The 19,389-nt window shown below is 41.0% G+C and overlaps 1 protein-coding gene and 1 non-coding gene across 2 annotated transcripts; both read left to right on the plus strand.

Annotated features, from left to right (window-relative positions):
• Positions 1 to 82: 82 nt before the first annotated feature.
• ZBTB5 (zinc finger and BTB domain containing 5) lies at positions 83 to 18,609 on the plus strand. The gene is made up of 2 exons (XM_063082255.1): positions 83 to 188; positions 15,882 to 18,609. Exon 2 carries the CDS (start codon positions 15,886 to 15,888, stop codon positions 17,914 to 17,916), a length of 2,031 nt encoding a protein of 676 aa, XP_062938325.1. The 5' UTR covers positions 83 to 188; positions 15,882 to 15,885; the 3' UTR covers positions 17,917 to 18,609.
• LOC134366271 (small Cajal body-specific RNA 11) lies at positions 7,962 to 8,101 on the plus strand. Its single transcript, XR_010022262.1, has one exon. It is a non-coding gene; the product is annotated as a small Cajal body-specific RNA 11 (non-coding RNA).
• Positions 18,610 to 19,389: the final 780 nt, after the last annotated feature.

A 19,389-nucleotide genomic window follows, 5' to 3' on the forward strand; every position in this document is an offset into this window, starting at 1 on the left:
GCAGCGAAAGGACTGAAGGAGCTAGGGGACAAGAAGAGGGGTGGGCGGGGGGTGGGCGGAAGAGGGAGGACGTCCCACCACGGAGTCGCCAGTCTGGACGTTCCCGCCTCCTCCGACACTGTCGGGTCTGATCGGAGAGGGGTCACCGCCTCCTTCAGCAAGGAGGAGGGGGGCGGAGCCCGGCTCAGGTGAGGCGATTCTGTCAGGGAGAGTCGTGGTGGCGCGCGCGCGCCGGCGCGCTCACGTGGAGACGGTTGAGCACCTGGGTCGCGTCGGGGAGCGCGCAGTCGCGTACTGGTACCCCCGCGTACTGTCAGTCTTTCTGAGGGGTTATTGTTACCCTTCCGAGCGGAGGGGCCAGCGGGTAGGAGGCGGACTCTTCTGCGCAGGCGTCCCGCGTGTCCCGACGCCAGGCTGTCTGCCGGCTGGGGCGGGGGCTAGTGCCCCTGCGGATCTGCTGCTGGCGACGTAGTTTACCGGGATGGGGTGGGAAAGGCCTCCGGACCAACAGCCTGGCGTTGATGATGAATAGAGGATCTCCTGCCCGCGGGATGGGGTCGGGTGGCTCCCTTGCCCTCACCCTTGGTTTTCTTGAGCAACGAGGTTTCATTTCACTAGAGCAAGGCCGTCGGCGGCAGACCCTGTAGGGGTGGAGTCAGTGTTTTGGAATGTTCCAAGTTGTTACGAGAAGACTAAAGTGTTTAAAGTGCGTTTATTGAATGCCCATTACTTCCAGGCTTCGTGCAAGGAGCTGTGGAGAATGCGGTGGTAAGATGCAGCTGTCCTGTCTTTTCCCCCAGTTTGGAGGACAAACAGATTTGTACATAAATACTAACATAAGGTAGTGAATCAAGGGGGTTGGGGGGTTGAGGGTTAGTTTTTTCCTTCCAAAATGGCCATTTATTAAGTCAGTCTGCATTCTGACATAGTCGAGGGTGCTGTAGAAGCTAATTTCTGAATAGAAGACAAATCCTAAATGCAGTATTTATTTTGAAGGAAAAACTTTAGGTAAAGGTACAGTAAAGTGTTGATTACTAAGTATGCTCCGGTTTGGGTTAGTTTGAATTAACAGAAGAAACGCTTCACCTTCAAGAATTAAAAAAGAATATTTCCAAGACATGTTAATATACTTTTCAGTTGTAGTAAATAAGTAGAAGATATTACATACATTTGGATCTTTATTTAGAGGTTGAAGAGAATGCTGTGCTTTAGTCATCACTGGTGATTTGCTGTCCTTGTATGGGCTGTTGTGCCTTAGATAATTTTAAAAGGTGGGTTGGATACCTCATCATTTTTCATGTAGACTCGCTTTTCATTTGCTAAAGTCTTGTGATTTTGGTGGTAAGAGTGATTGGCCATAAGCTAAAAGAGTGGGGAGGGAAAAGACCAGATGGGGAGAGAAGAAATAATTTTAGAGAAAAACTCCTATGCCATAGGAAGGCCTTCCACTATTGCTTTAACCCTTCTGGAAATCTCAGCAAGCGTGTGAAGACTGTCCACAGCAGCCAGCTTTGTGCGACTGTTTGGGGACCTGCTCTGGGCCCTTGAGCTTTGCTAAATAAGTGGACCAAGACTTTTTGAAGAGTCGTGAAGTCAACTTGTTTTCTGGAGATTTGCCTTTTTCTCCTAAGAGTTGTCTCAGAACATAACTTTCAGTTAGCTGAAGATCTGGCAGCATCTGGTTAGTTGATGTGTCTCTAGCAAAATTCTGAAAGTGATAAGATTTGGAGGAAAAGCATTTTATACTGGGGTGTTTTCCCAAATTTAGGGGTCAGCACTCTCAGAACAGACTCTGTCACAAGACTCACAAGAAGTGGAAGTGATTTTTAAAAATCACTGAAATAACGAAATATATGTAAATGTGTTAGTATATAAAGTAGGTAGCATGAGTTATATCAAATTGGAGACTTAATAATATCTTGTGTTCAGTGAGATTGAAAAAACTTGCTGTCACTGACACAGAATCTTGAATCAGCCTCAAATTCTTCTTGGAAAGGGAAAAAAGAACCCAAGGTATTGATTCCGTGTTAGCTTTCAACTTTTATATTTTTAAATGTAAATTAATTGTAAATACTTTTACCCCTCTGTCAGTTTTAAGCATATGATTTTTCTTTTACTGTACTTAACATTTCTCAAATGTGGATGTTGTCTAGTAGAGCCAGTTTTTGATAGTGTAGCAGGTGGGATGGAATGTAACACTACACTCCATCTTTTGTCTAAGTATGAAGTGAACTTCTCATATGCCAAAAGACCAGCTGTTTCTGAGTGAACTATTGCTCTTTACAGTTGTTTTCATCATTTCCACCACTGAATAGTGGCTTTTAATCTCAAGATCCAGTTTTAGGGGTGCCTTTCATTTTATTATATATTTTTGCTAAAAGCTTTGATTTGTCTTGACAGCTCAAACAGATTAGGAATTGTGTTGGAGTGCTGACTTTAATATAGTAGAAATAGATAGATTCTAATATACAATATTATTTTATCAGTAATTTTACTTCTGATCTTTTAACATATTTGAATAATATGTTTAAGGTTCCAGTATTTCCTTGATTCTAAAACACATTTTGTTTACATTTTACTTTCTTTGAAGACAAGGTGCCATAAGTAAGCATTATGCCGTAGCTTAGTTGGCAGCTTTTTGTTCTTTCCTAGTGTTACATGAAATAATTTTATTTTATAATCACTGACATCTTAGATTTAATGAAATTTGGTACATATAAAAGACTTTTGTACTCAACTCATTCATTGTAATTGTAACCAGTGAATTTTCCAAATTGCCTTTATGCTCTGGAGAAAGTTTGTTATTGAAAGGAAGCCTCTTGGGAGTGATATTTTTCTTATATAGATGGAAATTAACAAATGTTTGTTTTACAAGCTATTTATTTTTGGTGGCTGGCAGGTACAGGGATCAAATCCTGGACCTTGGTGTTGTCAGCAACATGCTCTAATCAACGGAATAACCGGCCAGCCCTATTTTACAAACTTTAAAAGATGATTAAGTGGTGGGTCTGCTTTTGGAAACTATACCTGTTAGTCTGTTACTTTGTGTACTTTTCTTTTTTCTACTTTGTGTACTTGATAACATAGGTTTACAAATGCTCGTTTTCCAACTTCTTAAGTTTAAAATGATTAAGGCGATTTGATCCTCCCTTTTTTTCTCTACATGATATTGTTAACATGGTGTAGGTGATTTTTCAGTACATCTTAATCAATTATAATTTAAAATCCACTCAATCATCTTTCTCTAAAAATGCAGGGCTTTCCCCTTTGTAGACCTTCTGTTTTAGTCTCTACTGCAAAGGGGATTTGAGGAAGAAGGACAGGGAAAAGGAAATCCACTCTTTAGGGGTTCAGTTGTGAGAGGAACCCAGGCATGCTACAAAAATCTAAACACATTTAGTAACATACATTGCATTTTATCTTGAATAGATGGACAAAAGCTGCTCAGCAGATCAAGTTATCAATCACTTGCTGAGCACTACTGACTTGATTCATAACTAAGAAGTGAAAGAATATACTGATTTGAAAGTAAACTTGGCATAAGAAATGGATTAAATCCATTTTTCATCTTCTCTACTGGAAAGGCCCCATGAATAATAGTGTCTCCATTGCTTTGACATGACTTTTTTCTTGATAAAAATTTAGTTTTTTCATTAAGAAATCAGTTTCTTGATCTGTCAGGGGGAAAAGGCAATGAAAGCTATTTTTTTAAATTGCTGAAAAGGTGCCAGAGGGGGAAGCTGGGGTAGGTGAGCAACATTTTCTAAGTAATTGAGGGAAAATATATTTAGGCTTCTTAAAATAGATATTAGGTAGCTAAAAGGAGCCATTAATAGTTTTCATAGACCTTGGATACCTTCGTGAAGTTCGTGTGATCTTTAGCATGTCAGCTGGCTAAATCTAGATAGCCAGCTGGCTAATTATTCATTTAAAATTTTAGAAGAACATACCCAAGGAAGGGAAATTTCTAGGCAGTTACAGTTCAAGTGTAAAATGCTAAACGGGATAAAGCAATGAAATTTGCCTTGAATTATTCTGAAGTTTAAATATAGGGCTTTCTGTCACGTAACTGACTACCTTGGTCGTGCAGGTCTTTAAAGTAGCACTTCACTGGTGGGCCACCACCCTGACAGACCACCCCCTGACATGGTTGGACAGACTCTTGTAACAGGTGACTGTGCTGCCAGAAAGGTATTCTGTCACCATCTGTCTCCTTTTCCCCAAAGGCTCTATCCCTGATTTTTGTCAGCACCAGCCTGATGGAAGTCAGAATGGAGGAGGAGTTGAGGAGGAGCAAGGGGTAGTGGGTGAAGAAGACAAAGCTCATCCTGCATCCTCCTGACTTTCCAAACTGAGGTGTGTTGACAGTGATGAAAGCTTAGCTGTGTGGTCTGTGCTGGTAGCATGTAGCATTGGCAGCAAGGGAGGATTCAGTAAGAGGGGAGAAGGAAAACCCCTCCTGCTACTTCTTCCAGAGCCCTTGCTCTAATTTTTATTCCCTTTGTTGTCATTTCTTCACATCTGTCTTTTCACTCTCACTTCCAGTCCTTGACCCTGACTCTGCTTTTCAGCTCCATACCTTTATTTCCTCCAGTCCCCTAGTCCTTTTTCCTAGCCTTTGTTCACACTCAGAACTACATACTGTCTCTCCTCTGAGTGTCCTCTCATCAGCTACCCAGGCCATGTCTTGTTGGAGGTTGCTCCCATTAGAGCAAAGTGAGGTTTCATAGTTGGACCTAGATTCATATCGCTTCTCTTTTACTTCCTGTACTAGTCGGGTCATGTTGGCCCTTTGCCTTCTCCAAACCACTGTGTACACTTCACCTCTTATGTGGCACTTAATGCTTTCTACTTTGTAATACGTTATTTGTGAATGTCTTATTTCCTCTAAGCACCTGTGACTATCATCAATACTATGCCATACACATCTATGCTCCACAGCACTTAATCTTGAACAAAGTAGGTATTTCAAAACATTAGGTGAATGAATTTGTATACCAAATACACAAGTACCTTCATGGGCTGTTGACCTCTAGGGCTTTATAGCCCTTCCACTACATGACTCCAAGCTGCTGGCCCTCTTTTCTCTTTTAGTGGTTCACCTGTTTTTTCTTGCAGCTGTCAACATATCTCAGTTAAGCAGCAGCCCCTTAACCTCATTCTAGAGTTGCTATGACTTGTCTTCAATCAGTTAGGGAACTAGAAAAACTTGAATTTTGGTTTGTTTAAAACAAAAAGACAACTGGCTGGTTAGCTCACTTGGGAGAGCATGGTGCTGGTAACACCAAGGTCATGGATTTGGATCCACATACCGACCAGCCACAGGGGAAAAAAAGAAACTGTGAGGGATTGAGGGACCTTCCTATGAGGAATTCTTTCATACATAGGCTTTGATCTTTATTTTGGATATTTTGAGACTTTTTCTTTCTGGTTTTTGGCTAATTTTAGAGATAGCTGAGATTCTCAGAAAAGTGATTGTTGAGTAATATGGTATTATATTTCATCTATATACAGCCAAAGTTCATTCAACAAATAATTTACTGAGCTGTATATCAGGCACTGTGGGAGAGAGAGAGAAAATACAGTCCCTGCCCTCAACAAGCTGTTTTAGTAGAAAAAACATTTTGAGTTTGTGCTGGGAAGATAAATAAGGCACTAATACCTTTTCTTACTCAAACTGAGTTATGAAGTTATAGGTCAGTTCATCCCCAGGGAATTTGAAATGGAAAACAGGATGGCAGTGTGGGGAGAGTTGGAGGGTAGGGTGAGATGGTAAGGTTGTCTTGCATTAGCTCAACTTTCTCAGTCATGCTCGCCTTTAGCCACTGATGGATTTCCCTATTTTATGGACCTAATTTGTCCAGTTTCTGAGTCAGCCCTAACAGAGCAGAACCAGAAAGATTATGACATTAGTCATACTGACAGATCTGGTATCTGAGGTTAACCGTGGGCACCTGTGTGCCCACCTAATTCCAGCCTTCCCCTACTCCCACCCTGCTGGTAAAATCAGAACAATGGATGGATGTTCCAGGACTCCACTCTGCCTGACTTGGAGCCCTGTTAAAAATCCTAGCCTGCTTGACCTGGGACCTTGTTTAATTTTGCTGTATCACTTTTTTTTTTTTCATTTATATCATTTCTATCTGTGGAGGAAAAATTCTGTTTAGTTATTTTTCTGCTAGGGTTTTATCTAGATTGGGGATGCTAAATGTTAAGAATTCCTTAGAATGTTAAGACTCTTCCTGCAGGTGTCAGCTTTGCAAGTCCTGCCTGGCAGACAAGCAATAAATCACTTGATATAGTGGTAGATAAAGTTTGAGTCTGAGTATACTTTTCTTTTCTTTTCTTTTCTTTTCAAAAGATCACCGGTAAGGGGATCTTAATCCTTGACTTCGTGTTGTCAGCACCATGCTCTCCCAAGTGAGCTAACCGGCCATTCCTATTATAGAGATCCGAACCCATGGCCTTGGTGTTATAAGCACCACCCTCTCCCAAGTGAGCCATGGGCCGGCCCTCTGAGTATACTTTTCTTTATGAATTAAGTATATTATTGAAAAGCATGTGGGTATGTCAATATATAAGTCAAATAGTTTAAAATGTGATATTAACTGGCTTGTTCTTCTAGGACACAGAATTTTTTATTAGGCTAAGTAAAGTGTTATTAGGAAAGCAAATCTATTGAGAAGACAGTCAACTTTTGATTATTCATGTTAATATAACGAGTAGTGGTTTGAATATATTTTCTTAATTATATTTAGTTTTGAAATTGCTAAAATCTAGTCCAGCATATAACAAATATTATCCTGTACACTTGCTTTGGGTCAGATACAGTTACAAATTGGTAGATTGCTTGTCACATCTCCTGCTGTGTAGATCCATACTGTCACATTTTGAAGCTTTTTAAAGAGACTTGAGGGCCAAGCCCGTGGGGCACTCGGGAGAGTGCGGCGCTGGGAGCGCGGCGACGCTCCCGCCACGGGTTCGGATCCTATATGGGAATGGCCGGTGCACTCACTGGCTGAGTGCCGGTCACGAAAAAGACAAAAAAATAAAATAAAATAAAGAGACTTGAAGCTTTTTTTCCTTGGTTTGAAGGCTTCAGATATGCAACTTTGATAAAACTCTTTATCTTCTCACCATGAGCTGTCTATGGCTTTTAGACTAGACTGCTGAGTTGGCTAAAGTTGCTCAAGAGTTTTGAATAACAATGATTATGGGACAGGGGTGGGGGATTGAGAATGCAACATGTATTGTGTAAATATATAAAAATATCCTTTACTAACACAGTAGCATCTGTTTATTCATATGGTTACGTATCACTTTATTCTTCAGTGTCACCAAGTATGTGCAGCACATACTGTTGGGCTCTGACCAGATCCCCTTGGTCCCTTTTACTGGTACCCACCCTGCAGCTTCTGTGTGCATTTGCTTGTAATGGCTTGCATCTATGACTCTTTGGAGGACCACCTTTGGGTGACTGGCATCACTTTATGTGTGGCCCCAGAGAGCAGGAAGTGCTTGGCAGTTTACGTTACCCTGGGGGAGTCTCTTAGCTGTTGACTGACTGATGCAGGACTATGAAAGACCAGTCCTTTCTTTGAGGTGACACAAACTCCAGAGACGTTGTTTGTGTACTGCAGAGTGCCCCTGCTAGTCAGGCTAAGGCTGGGGTTTTGCCCAAAACCACATCCTTGCTCTGGTGCTGGTTCTTCCCTCTCCTATTCCCCCTTACCGGTTTCTCCTGGGAGCCCCTCCTTGATAAATCACTTGCACTTGAATCCTTTTCTCGTGGTCTGCTTCTGGAGAACCCTAACTAAGTATGAATCTAAGCCTTCTTCATATTCATAGTCTATACAATCACTTTTGGGCATCATAGTAATATACTGCTATTTCCAATTCATTCTTGGAATATTGACTTTTGGCACTTTGAGATGGCCAAAACGAGTAAGAAATGATACTAGTTGTCCTGGCCTGTGCTTTTTCTGCTCCCCTGTGCTTAGTTCTAATTAGGAAGGCTGGCAGGACACACAGCAATCTGTCTTTCAGTTTAGGAGGGCCATCCTAAGAACAGGGCTGGTTCTTAAAGGCACAAGAGGACAGTTTAAGGAAAAAAAAATGCTAGTGTGTCAGCAGCATTTCTCCTTTGGTTTAACTAATAGCTTCATTTTTACCTTGAGTTATGCTTGTGTTACTGGATATTAAATGGCTTATCTTAAAAGTCAATCAGTGCAATCACAGCAGTAGGTTGCCCTTCACTATGCATGAATCATTCTTACCCGTTCAGAAAGATTTGGTCAGTATTTACTGTGTTTAACTGCATTGCCTGGCATGTGATACAGTAACTGTTTATTTTAATATCGCATCATAGGAAGTTTTCTATCCTAAAATGGTTTAAATAATATAAGAATTATCTTTTCTATAACATTTGAAAGGTATTTCCTATAAAACTATTTGGTACTAATGCCTTTAGGGGTGTGTGTGGCATAATTCTTTGACAATTTTTTCTAATTTTGTTGGGGGGGTGGGTTTTATAGTCTATTCAGGCTCTCTTTTTAAGTTAAAAAAAATTTTTTTTTATCCAAAGGTGTATGTAGTTTGCTAAGTGCATGTCACTTATAGAATTAGTAGTTCCACAAGATTTATGACAAACACCAGGACTTAGCCTCTCTGCTCCCCATTTTCTATTTCCAGAGACTACCATTTTCAACTCTTAGATAATTCTTTTGGATATATATGCATATTAAATAAGGTGATTGGAGCTAATTTTTAATTTTTTAGTTATGCATTATCTGTTGACTTCTTGATTAGAAGTAAGACTTTTGTTCTTCATGAATTTATTAATTTCTCCTTGTATTTCTGCCAGTTTTGTGCTATGCATTTCAATGCACATTCCTCATTCCTCCATCCTCCCAACATAGTTAGAATTTTTGTTAGACGCAGTAGTTCTCAAAGTGTGGTCCAGGGACCCATAAGGGCCCCTGAGACTTTTTCAAGGGGTCTGTGAGATAAAAACTTTGCATAATAATACAAAGACGTACTCTTTTTTTTTTTTTACTCATTCTTTCATGAGTATACAGTGGAGTTTTCCAGAGGCCATGTGATGTATTGAAAAAATCTGAACACAGAAGCAAATATGAGAATCCAGTTGTCTTCTGTTAATGCAAAAATGTAAACAATGCCATTCACTGGGGTTTTTTTTTGGAAAATAGTTATTTTTTCTAAAAATGTTATGTTAACATGTAATTGTTTATTACTATTTTTAAATAAGTTAACAAATGTTTAAAATTTTTGTTTTAATTTCCCCAGCCTTTTTTTTTTTTTTTTTTTAATTTTATTTACCACAGTTCCTTAGCACCGCTCATGGCAGAGTGTAGTCAGGGCTCAATAAATGCTATTTGAAGGCACCTGCACTGCCTGCATACCTGTACAGTATAACACCAGCTCTTCTGACCTTTTGTTTTGTTTTTTTCCTTTCAATTCCAGGATGATCATGTCTTACCCAGTAAAACTATACATTTCCAAAGTCACGTGCACATTACATATATGTAGAGGGGCCCTATTTGTCAGAGGGATGCTTTAGTGGACATTTGTCATTTTGAACCCCTCTCCCCCTTTACCTTTGGATAGCCTGCAAATTGTGAGTCCCACTTTCCTAAGGTAGAATCATAGTTACAGTGCAGTTATAAGAACTAGGTTCCCTTGGGCATATGTACCTGAGTGGGGTTTGGGTACACATGTGAACAGTATGGAACAGTACTGAGCATTTAGGACTACTCTCTGTTCAATACAGTAGCCATTTAAATTAATTAAAATTAAATAAAATAAAAAATTCAGTTCCTCATTTTCACTAGCCACGTTCAAGTGCTCAGTAGCCACGTGTGATTAGTGGATAGCATAGCAACAGAACATTTCCATTATTGAAGTGTTGGACAGTGCTGGTCTAGAAGGTGCAATGGCAGCTATTCTTCTGAGTAGCTAATCTAGAGCAGGGTCCATGCAAAACAGTAGATGGTAGAGGTGGCAGTGTAGTGGCAGTAATGATTTCTCTAGAATTGTTCCACAATGTTGTTGGGTGTTCTTTCTGGCTGTGGAGCATCCAAGTATAGCTTTTCCACTCTCCTGGAGATTTTGTGAGCTTCTTAATATTTTTTAATCACAAATTCCTTTCTCCTTATATTAGCTTGAGTGAACTGTATTGTATTTAAGGACTCTGACTTATACTGAGAAGCTTTCTCATACTGTTGATATTGTTAAGAGAGAATAATCTATTGGTAAGAGTTGAATAATCTAATTGGCCAGTTGTCTGGCTAAGATTAGCTTTGATCTTTGTTGGTTTGATTTCCATTTCCAATCCAAATGATCGTAAATTGAATGATTAAATGATATTGGGATGAAAGAAAGTTGCCATTAAGGAGCAATTAAGTTGGAGTATGTCCAAACCAATAATTGCACACAGTTATTAATTTAGGAGACAGGTGTTTCTCCAGGTTTTGGTCATCTCTGTGTCACCGTGTTAGTATCAGAACTTCCAGAGCCCTTAAATGAATCATTAGCCTCTGTATGGCCCTGAAGATGGCCTGACAACAACGCGTAACAGGAAGTTCCAGTCATCCTTAAAGTGTTTTGGGAAGAGCCTGGAGAACTTGAGTTTATCTCAAGGAACATGATGGAGGATCTAGTGTAGGGCTGAGTATCTCTGGGCTGATGGGAAGTTAAAAGATTGTGTGCACTATTTACCTATCTTCCAATATTATTTAAATCTCTGTGTTTGTTGGGGTCATGTTTAGCTAGCTCAGTAGCCTCTTCTCAGAGGTCTCTGGGCCCTGGGAAAACTTTCTCAAAATGTTACTCTGGGACCACAGTTTCCATGCTATTTATGCCTTTTCTATAGAGAGTATGGATTAAACATTTGACATTCTGAAGAATCACCTTTCGTAGAAAAGGTTGGTGGTTTTTTCTTATAGTCGAGGTAACATTTTTGCAAATAAGCTACTTTTCCTCATTTAACTTCTGCTCATTGAAAAAGAAAAGCATTGAACAGAATATTACTATCCTTTTAAATTGGTATGCTGGGTTGAAATACAGTTTATTTGGGAGGTTAGTCTTTTGTGTTCTCCTCATCCATTAAGTCAGGATAGTAATTCTTACCTGGCAGGTTGTTTTAAAGATTAGAAATGATGTAAATAAAAAATACTTCTTTTTCCTGGAGTTAATCATTGCTCCATTTTTAAATTTTCTTTTCTTTTTTTTTTTAATGACACATCTTCACACTTTGATGGAACTGTTAAATTCTTAGCTCTCTCAAACACATTCCTTTCCCCCACCCTTCCTTGGAGACCTCCTTCTTATAGTCCTCCATCTTCCTGTTCCAATCTGAACTGGTTGCTTTTCAGGTCTGCTGCCTAGTTGTCATCTTGGGCTTCATCATCATCCTTAGAATTATCTTTGCTTCTTCTTTGGTGGGTCTCCTGTTTCCTACATTCTTTGTTTTTCTTTTCTTGGTTTATTCCCAGCTTGGTTTATGCACAACATTTAATAGCTTCCTGAGAAAGGATATGTGAGAGATAAACATTTGGGTTCTTGCTTGTCTGAAAATGCCTTAGTTTACCCTCATAATTGAATAATAGTTTGTCTGGTTGTGGAATTCTAAGTTAGAAATAATTTTTTGGAGAATTTTGAAGGAACTGTCCTCTTCTTGTTTTCAATATTGCTTTGGAAAAATCTGTCAATTTTATTCCTGATTCTTTGCATCCTGTCAAACCACCACCTCATTCCCAAACATTCAGGATCTTTAATGCCAGGTGTTATAAAATGCCACTGTAATGAGACTGACATGAGGATTTATTTCTTCATTCATATTGTTGAGTGCTAGGTGGGCCTTTTTAGTCTTAATGAGCAAATTCTTCAGTTGTGGAAATTTTCTTGTACTATTTTCTAAATAACTTGCCCCCTCTGCTGTTTTTCTCTTTCTTTTGTCAGGTGTTGCACCTCATTAATGAATCTTCTTTTTCTAATTCATTCACTTTTATTTCTCCCTTGACTCATCTGTGAAATTTCCTCAACCATTCTCTTCCAGCCCTTCTGTTAACATTTAAAATTTTTTGCTATTTTAAATTTTCAATTGTTTTCTTGTTCTCTGAATATTCCTCTTTTAAAAAAATAAAAAATATATTCTCTTGTTTCACAGATGTGGTATCTTATCTCTCTGAGGTGTTTTTCCTTCTTAGTTTTCTTTTCTCCCTGCATTGTTTCTGTTTCTTCCAAATGCTTTTTTTCTTTTTTTTTCTTCTTGTTTGGGGCTTTGTCTTTTATATTAAGGGTTTTTTCTTTGTTTGTGGTGCTCCTTTACTGTTCATACTAAGAGTGAAACACTCTGTTGGTACTAGCCAACCATCAAAAAAAAAAAAAAAAAATTGAATGAAGCACTAATTAGAAGCTGAGTAGATTGGGTGGCCCTTGAAGATTAATGGGTTTCACCATAGGGAAATTAGATGGGGATCCAGTTGTTCTATTGGAGTGACTCCCCAAAGATCAGTTTCACCAGAGAGGTATGAGCCTGGCTGCTTGTCTTCTCATTGCTGAGCAGGTGAAGGGATTGGAGGTGGTGAGTGGAGAGGGATATCATCTTCTGTATGCAGACTTTAAGCTTTAGTTTTCATTGTTGCTGCTGAACCCAGCCTGGTGTCCTGAGTACAGAGCCTCTCTGGTTCAACCCCCCAAGCCCTACTGGAGACTGGAGGCTTCTTCCTCCAGGAGGCTTTCCACACTCCCTACCCCAACCCCTGTCAGGAAGAGGGGCCCATTTGTCTCCTGACACCTTGTACTTTTCTTGTCATAGCACTTAGAACACTTTATTGTAGTTGCCTGTTTATTAGTCTCTCCCCTGACGGCAGGAATTAAATCTGTGTTGTTGATCATTTTCTCTACCACCACGCAAGTCAGATATTCAGATTGCATATGTTTGTATTCTGGGGCTTAACCATTAGATTCAGCCTAACCCCCATCCCAGAAGACCAGAGGTTGATTCTCTGGAGGGGGTGAAACAGGGTTTTTTGTTTTGGAGGGTGGACAGGGATCGGAACCCTTGACCTTGATGTTATAACACCCTGCTATAACCAACTGAGCTAACTGGCCAGCACTGAAGCAGGATTTTTAACTTTGTGGCTCCTTCAGCTTCTATAGAGCCTATGGGCAGAGGGCACCAAGAGGTGCCTCTTTGGGGTTATTGACCCTGTTTTCTAACCACATAACTAGGGTCCATCACTAGCTGTAGTCAAGACAGAGACTTTGAATTGGCAGTCACATACTTCCTAGGAAATGTGGCAGTTTCTTGGATAAAAATAAGCAAATTCTTCTTTCCCATGACTCCAGAAGGTGAAAATCTACATTAATGGTTCCAAACTCAGCATTGGAAAGTGATTTACTCATAGACTGTTCTGGGCTCTTTTTCCTCCTTTTTTTTGTTTTAACTTTTTATTAAGAAAAATTTCAGATGTACAGAATAAACTTTTGACACAAATCCCAGACACATCATAACACCTGTAAATATTTCCATTTCTTTAAAAAATACTCTTTTAAAAAAAAATTACAATACCATTATCACACTTGGGGGAAAACCTAACAGTAACTCCTTAAGATCATCAAAGATATATGTCATATTAGAATATGACAGTTTAGTTAGTTTTGTAGAAACCATGCAATTCAAAATGGAAAAACTGGTTTTGGTCCAAGCTTGTTTGTCTATGGTTTTTCTTTCCCTATTATTATTTATTTATTTATTTATTTATTTATTTATTTATTTATTTATTTATTATTATTTTGTGTGTGTGTGACCAGTAAGGGGATCGTAACCCTTGGCTTGGTGTCTTCCGCACCGCGCTCAGCCAGTGAGTGCACTGGCCATTCCTATATAGGATCCGAACCTGCGGCCTCGGGGGCTCCCAGCGCCGCACTCTCCCAAATGAGCCACAGGGTCGGCCCTCCCTATTATTTTTTAAAATGAGGGGTAATTTATTGAGCTTGAGGTATAATGTACATACCATAAGATCCCTTGTTTTAAGTGTACGATTCAAATATTTTTAGTAAATTTATGAGTTGTGCAATTATGACCACTGTTGACTTAAAAAAAGAAACAGGACAAATACATGTGGCAAGGAGTTTATATGAGCATAGAACTGTAGTCCTGGAAGACACACAGCCAAGTTGCCTTGGAATGTGCTTCAAAGGAGGTCATTAGAACTCAACATTTTATAATCACACAAAGGGGGAGAAACAAAGGGGAAAGAAGAGGACAGCATACCCCCCCAACCCCCCATATCACTATGTCAAGTTTTCTATTGGTTGTACATGACATATAGATTTTGGATTGTTGCTAGGTTACATCCCACATTCAGGGATCTAGGGTAAGGGTTACAAGAAGCATTCTAGATTATTTTATCACTTTTGGTGCCAGTCTGTCTGCTTCTAAGTAAAAATGGTCTTATGATAACATTTTCTAGGATATGGGACCTGACTACTGACTCATCACAGATTTCCCAAGGCACTATAATTTAGCTGACCTGCTCAGAGCAGATTTTTTTTAGTTATCACCACAGCTGAATTTTAGAACATTTCCGTCACCCCTCCCAAAATTCTTCTTATTTGCATTCATTCCTCAACCCTACACCCAACCCCAGATAACCACTAATCTACTGTCTGTATAGATTTATCTTTCCTATGTCCATGATATATATATATATATATATATGTTTAATTGAATAAACTTTCAGTCAGGCCTCCTGCCTTAGCCTTACCTTCACTCCACTTTCTGTGGTACCTGGGCAGCCAGTTCCTAAGCCTTTGGAAGGGGGCTTGACATATGTCAAGTTGTTTTATCCACTGCCCATTTAGCATTTAGCTTTTTCAGTTTGTCACTTAGCACTTGTTGGGAAAATAGAATAGTTTAATCAGGCCCCCTCGCCTTAGGTCCAGTTGGTGATGGTGCAGCGCATTCTTTGTAAGCAAGTTGTGTGTGGGTGGAGTTGGTGTGCATGTGTGGCGCTGCCACCTGGCTGGCATTTTTACTGCCTCATGCATCCGCCCTGCGCAGCCATGTTCTCGAACCTTCGGCTCCAAGGACCTTTTTGCCTGTTACCTAGCTCATGGATCTGCGTGTGAAGGGTTTGTGACCCAGTTTATGAACGGGCTTGAGGGGTCTGTGAGCTCTAGACCCAGCCTTAGCTCAACAATTGGCCCAGTTGGCAGGATTACAGGCAGGTAAAAGAGCTTGACAGCACTTATTCACCTGCTCACAGTTTCCAAAATGCTATTGATGTCTTCGTTTCCATTCTCTTTTTTTCTTGTGGATTTATACCTTAAAACAACAACAAAAATCAAAAAACTTTAGTGTCTTTTTAATGGGGTATGAGTAGGGGGCAAATGTATGTGTGCAATCTACTACCATTTATTACCAGAAAATTTTCCGTCTAATATTGATTTGCCCTTTTCACTTACGGTTGCTAAAACTGTTTGGAATTTCTTGGCATTCATTCATTGTCCTAAAGGAATGAAGGAATCTAAGACTTATGCCATCACCCACACATTGGTCTTTTCTAACATAGACCTCAGTGTTACAAGTGGGTCATATGAAAAGCGAAGAGGAGCCTGGAAATAGCCAGTAGCTGAACCCACGTGTGTGCATACTTCCTGGGGTGATAGCTGAATTGGCATTTGCTTTTCATTTGACAAGTTCCTAGTATATGTGCCCATAATCAGAGATGTTGTAAACTTTAAAAGGTCCAAGGTTGCCCATCCACGCCTCTCATCATCACACCCTTTGAGCTCTGACTTTGACTTAAGCTTTTCTGAGTCTTAAACTTTTCTTTCTTTGTTTTTCCCTATAGGATCATGGATTTTCCTGGTCACTTTGAACAAATCTTCCAGCAACTGAACTATCAGAGACTTCATGGCCAGCTCTGTGATTGTGTCATTGTAGTGGGGAATAGACATTTTAAAGCCCACCGCTCTGTACTTGCAGCATGCAGCACGCATTTCCGAGCCCTGTTCTCAGTGGCAGAGGGAGATCAGACCATGAACATGATCCAGCTGGATAGTGAGGTAGTGACAGCAGAGGCCTTTGCTGCACTGATTGACATGATGTATACCTCCACCCTTATGCTGGGGGAGAGCAATGTTATGGATGTCTTATTGGCAGCCTCGCACCTGCATTTGAACTCTGTTGTTAAGGCATGTAAACATTACCTAACGACAAGGACACTGCCCATGTCTCCCCCCAGTGAGCGTGTTCAGGAGCAGAGTGCCCGCATGCAGCGCTCCTTTATGCTACAGCAGCTGGGACTAAGCATCGTGAGTTCAGCCCTCAATTCCAGCCAGGGTGGTGAGGAGCAGCCAGCCCCCATGAGCTCATCGATGCGCAGTAACCTGGATCAGCGGACACCCTTCCCCATGAGGCGCCTTCATAAACGCAAGCAGTCTGCAGAGGAGCGGGCAAGACAGCGCCTGCGACCCCCCATGGATGAGTCTGCCATTTCAGATGTTACACCAGAGAATGGGCCTTCGGGGGTTCATTCTCGGGCGGAGTTCTTTTCACCAGATTCTCTGAAGATTGTGGATAATGCTAAAGCTGATGGAATGACCGACAACCAGGAAGATGGTGCTATCATGTTTGACCAGTCTTTTGGCGCTCAAGAAGATGCCCAAGTGCCCAGCCAATCTGACAACAGTGCCAGCAACATCGCACAGTTGTCCATGGCCTCTCGTGCAACTCAGGTTGAGACTAGTTTTGAGCCAGAAGCTGCTACTGAGAAAAGTGGTTTTCAATGTGAAAATCCTGAGGTTGGCCTTAGTGAGAAGGAACACATGAGAGTGGTGGTTAAATCTGAGCCCCTGAGCTCACCGGAGCCTCAGGATGAAGTAAGCGATGTGACCTCTCAAGCGGAAGGCAGCGAGTCTGTGGAAGTGGAGGGAGTTGTGGTCAGTGCCGAGAAGATCGACCTCAGCCCTGAAAGCAGTGATCGGAGTTTTTCAGATCCCCAGTCTAGTACGGACAGGGTCGGTGACATCCACATTTTGGAAGTCACAAATAACCTAGAACATAAGTCCACTTTTAGTATTTCAAATTTTCTTAACAAGAGCAGAGGAAGTAACTTCAGTGCAAATCAGAACAATGATGATAATATCCCAAACACCACTAGTGACTGCAGGCTGGAGGGCGAGGCCCCTTATTTGCTGAGTCCAGAGGCTGGGCCTGCGGGCGGGCCCTCTTCTGCCCCTGGCTCCCATGTGGAGAACCCATTTGGTGAGCCAACAGACTCCCACTTTGTTAGGCCCATGCCGGAGGTGATGGGCCTGCCATGTGTACAGACTTCAGGCTACCAAGGAGAACAGTTTGGGATGGATTTTTCTAGGTCTGGTTTGGGCCTCCACTCTTCCTTTTCCAGGGTAATGATGGGTTCCCCAAGAGGAGGGTCCAGTAACTTCCCATACTACCGCCGCATAGCTCCAAAAATGCCAGTTGTAACTTCCGTCAGGAGCTCACAGATCCCAGAAAACCCTGCCAGTTCCCAGCTAATGATGAATGGGGCCACATCCTCATTTGAAAATGGCCATCCTTCCCAACCTGGTCCTCCGCAGTTGACCAGGGCATCTGCTGATGTCCTGTCAAAGTGCAAGAAAGCCTTGTCAGAGCACAACGTCTTGGTTGTAGAGGGAGCTCGCAAGTATGCCTGCAAAATCTGCTGCAAAACTTTTTTGACTTTGACAGATTGCAAGAAGCACATCCGAGTTCACACAGGTGAGAAGCCTTACGCCTGCCTGAAGTGTGGCAAAAGGTTTAGTCAGTCCAGCCACCTGTATAAACATTCGAAGACTACCTGCCTGCGCTGGCAAAGCAGCAATCTTCCTAGCACTTTGCTCTAACTATTTGTCCTTGTGAGATGATGAGGCCAGTTGTAGGACTGAAACTAAAATCTTTCTTGGTAGGCAAGTAATGCTATTGGGTTTGAGGCTGCCCAGGGGCTCTTACGGATTTCAGCGCCTGATGAGTGGAGAACTGTACGAGTCGCACTTGAGCTGCTGATTCTGAGTGTTGTGCATACCTGGGAAGAGGGATGTAGTCCCTGAAACCAAGTTCTTCCTTAGGGTTGAGTAATGCAGTCAAAGTAGTTTTTAATTGATGTTAAAAGTGGCACATTTAAAAATTAAAAATTGAAGTGTAAAAAAATATTTTTAGCAATTTTTGTAAAACTCTGTGAAGCGTTTAATTAAATTTCTGGTACCCTCTGATGGGACTATTATATCTCTGTACAGTGATGCAAAATGCACTTATGTGTAACCAGTGGCAACTTGGTGCCTGTCTAAAGGGAACGCCCTTGAGGACATGGCTGTCTGCCACAAATGCGTTAAAGTGTATCATGAGCTAGTCCTAGGCCTCAGAAAGTACTGTATTTTTTATTTTTGTCTATTTGCAGTCACAGACACTGCACTTTGATGGTGCTGACACTGGGTCCAGAGTGAGCATTCTCTTGGACTATTAGGTGTATATACTTTTGAATACATCACTGTTGGATAGATGTTTTAATAGTTTTTTCTGATTTTGAAAACAAAGTTGTAAATGGAGTATGTGCTTGTAGGGAGTGACAAGTAAAGTATTGTTTCTGTATGTGCTGTTTTAGCAGTATTTTAACCAACTTGTATTTCAGATGTTACAGTTCCATGTCTGAAGTTCCAAGTCAGAAAAGAGCTAGTGTTTGTCTGTGTTCTGATAATGTGGAGTCATGTTTAGTGGGGTCTTTAATGGCACATTTACCCTTTGCTCCATTCAGATGTTGAGGGCCAGTCCAGTCTGACACATCCCACCCAAGGACAAATCTGTTCTCTGCTTTGTTTTCTTATGGCATCTCTCCCAGGCCTAGATTACTGTTCTCAGTTACAAAAGAACCAAAAGTATTGCCATTCCCCCTCCTCCATGGGTTTTATTACTGTTTATACTTTTAAAGTATAGACCCTAAACTCTTACTATTGTTGCTTCCCTAACCCAATGCTGAATGTTTAAAATTGTTTGAAATCCATAGTAGTGTTCATGGATATTTTCCAGGCTCCATAAGAAAGTTAGGCAGCCCATAACATAGAAGTCACTAAGTCGCATCCAAGACTGTTGGAGAGGAATTTGGGTCACTGCCCCGGGCCTCTCTGGGCCCCACTGCCTCACATAGTACACACTTTGCTGTCCTCTGACACTGTGCCATCAAGGCTGTTGGTGACACCTGTTAGGCTGAGCCCTGGCTCATATGCATCCAGGGGAACAGCACACGTTAATGCATCTCTGTAGAACTCATGAAGTCAGTTTAATTCATGCATAAACATGAGTTCATTTTATTTTTGTATACAACT

This window comes from Cynocephalus volans, chromosome 17 (assembly GCF_027409185.1).
Source record: "Cynocephalus volans isolate mCynVol1 chromosome 17, mCynVol1.pri, whole genome shotgun sequence".
Lineage (NCBI taxonomy): Eukaryota > Metazoa > Chordata > Mammalia > Dermoptera > Cynocephalidae > Cynocephalus > Cynocephalus volans.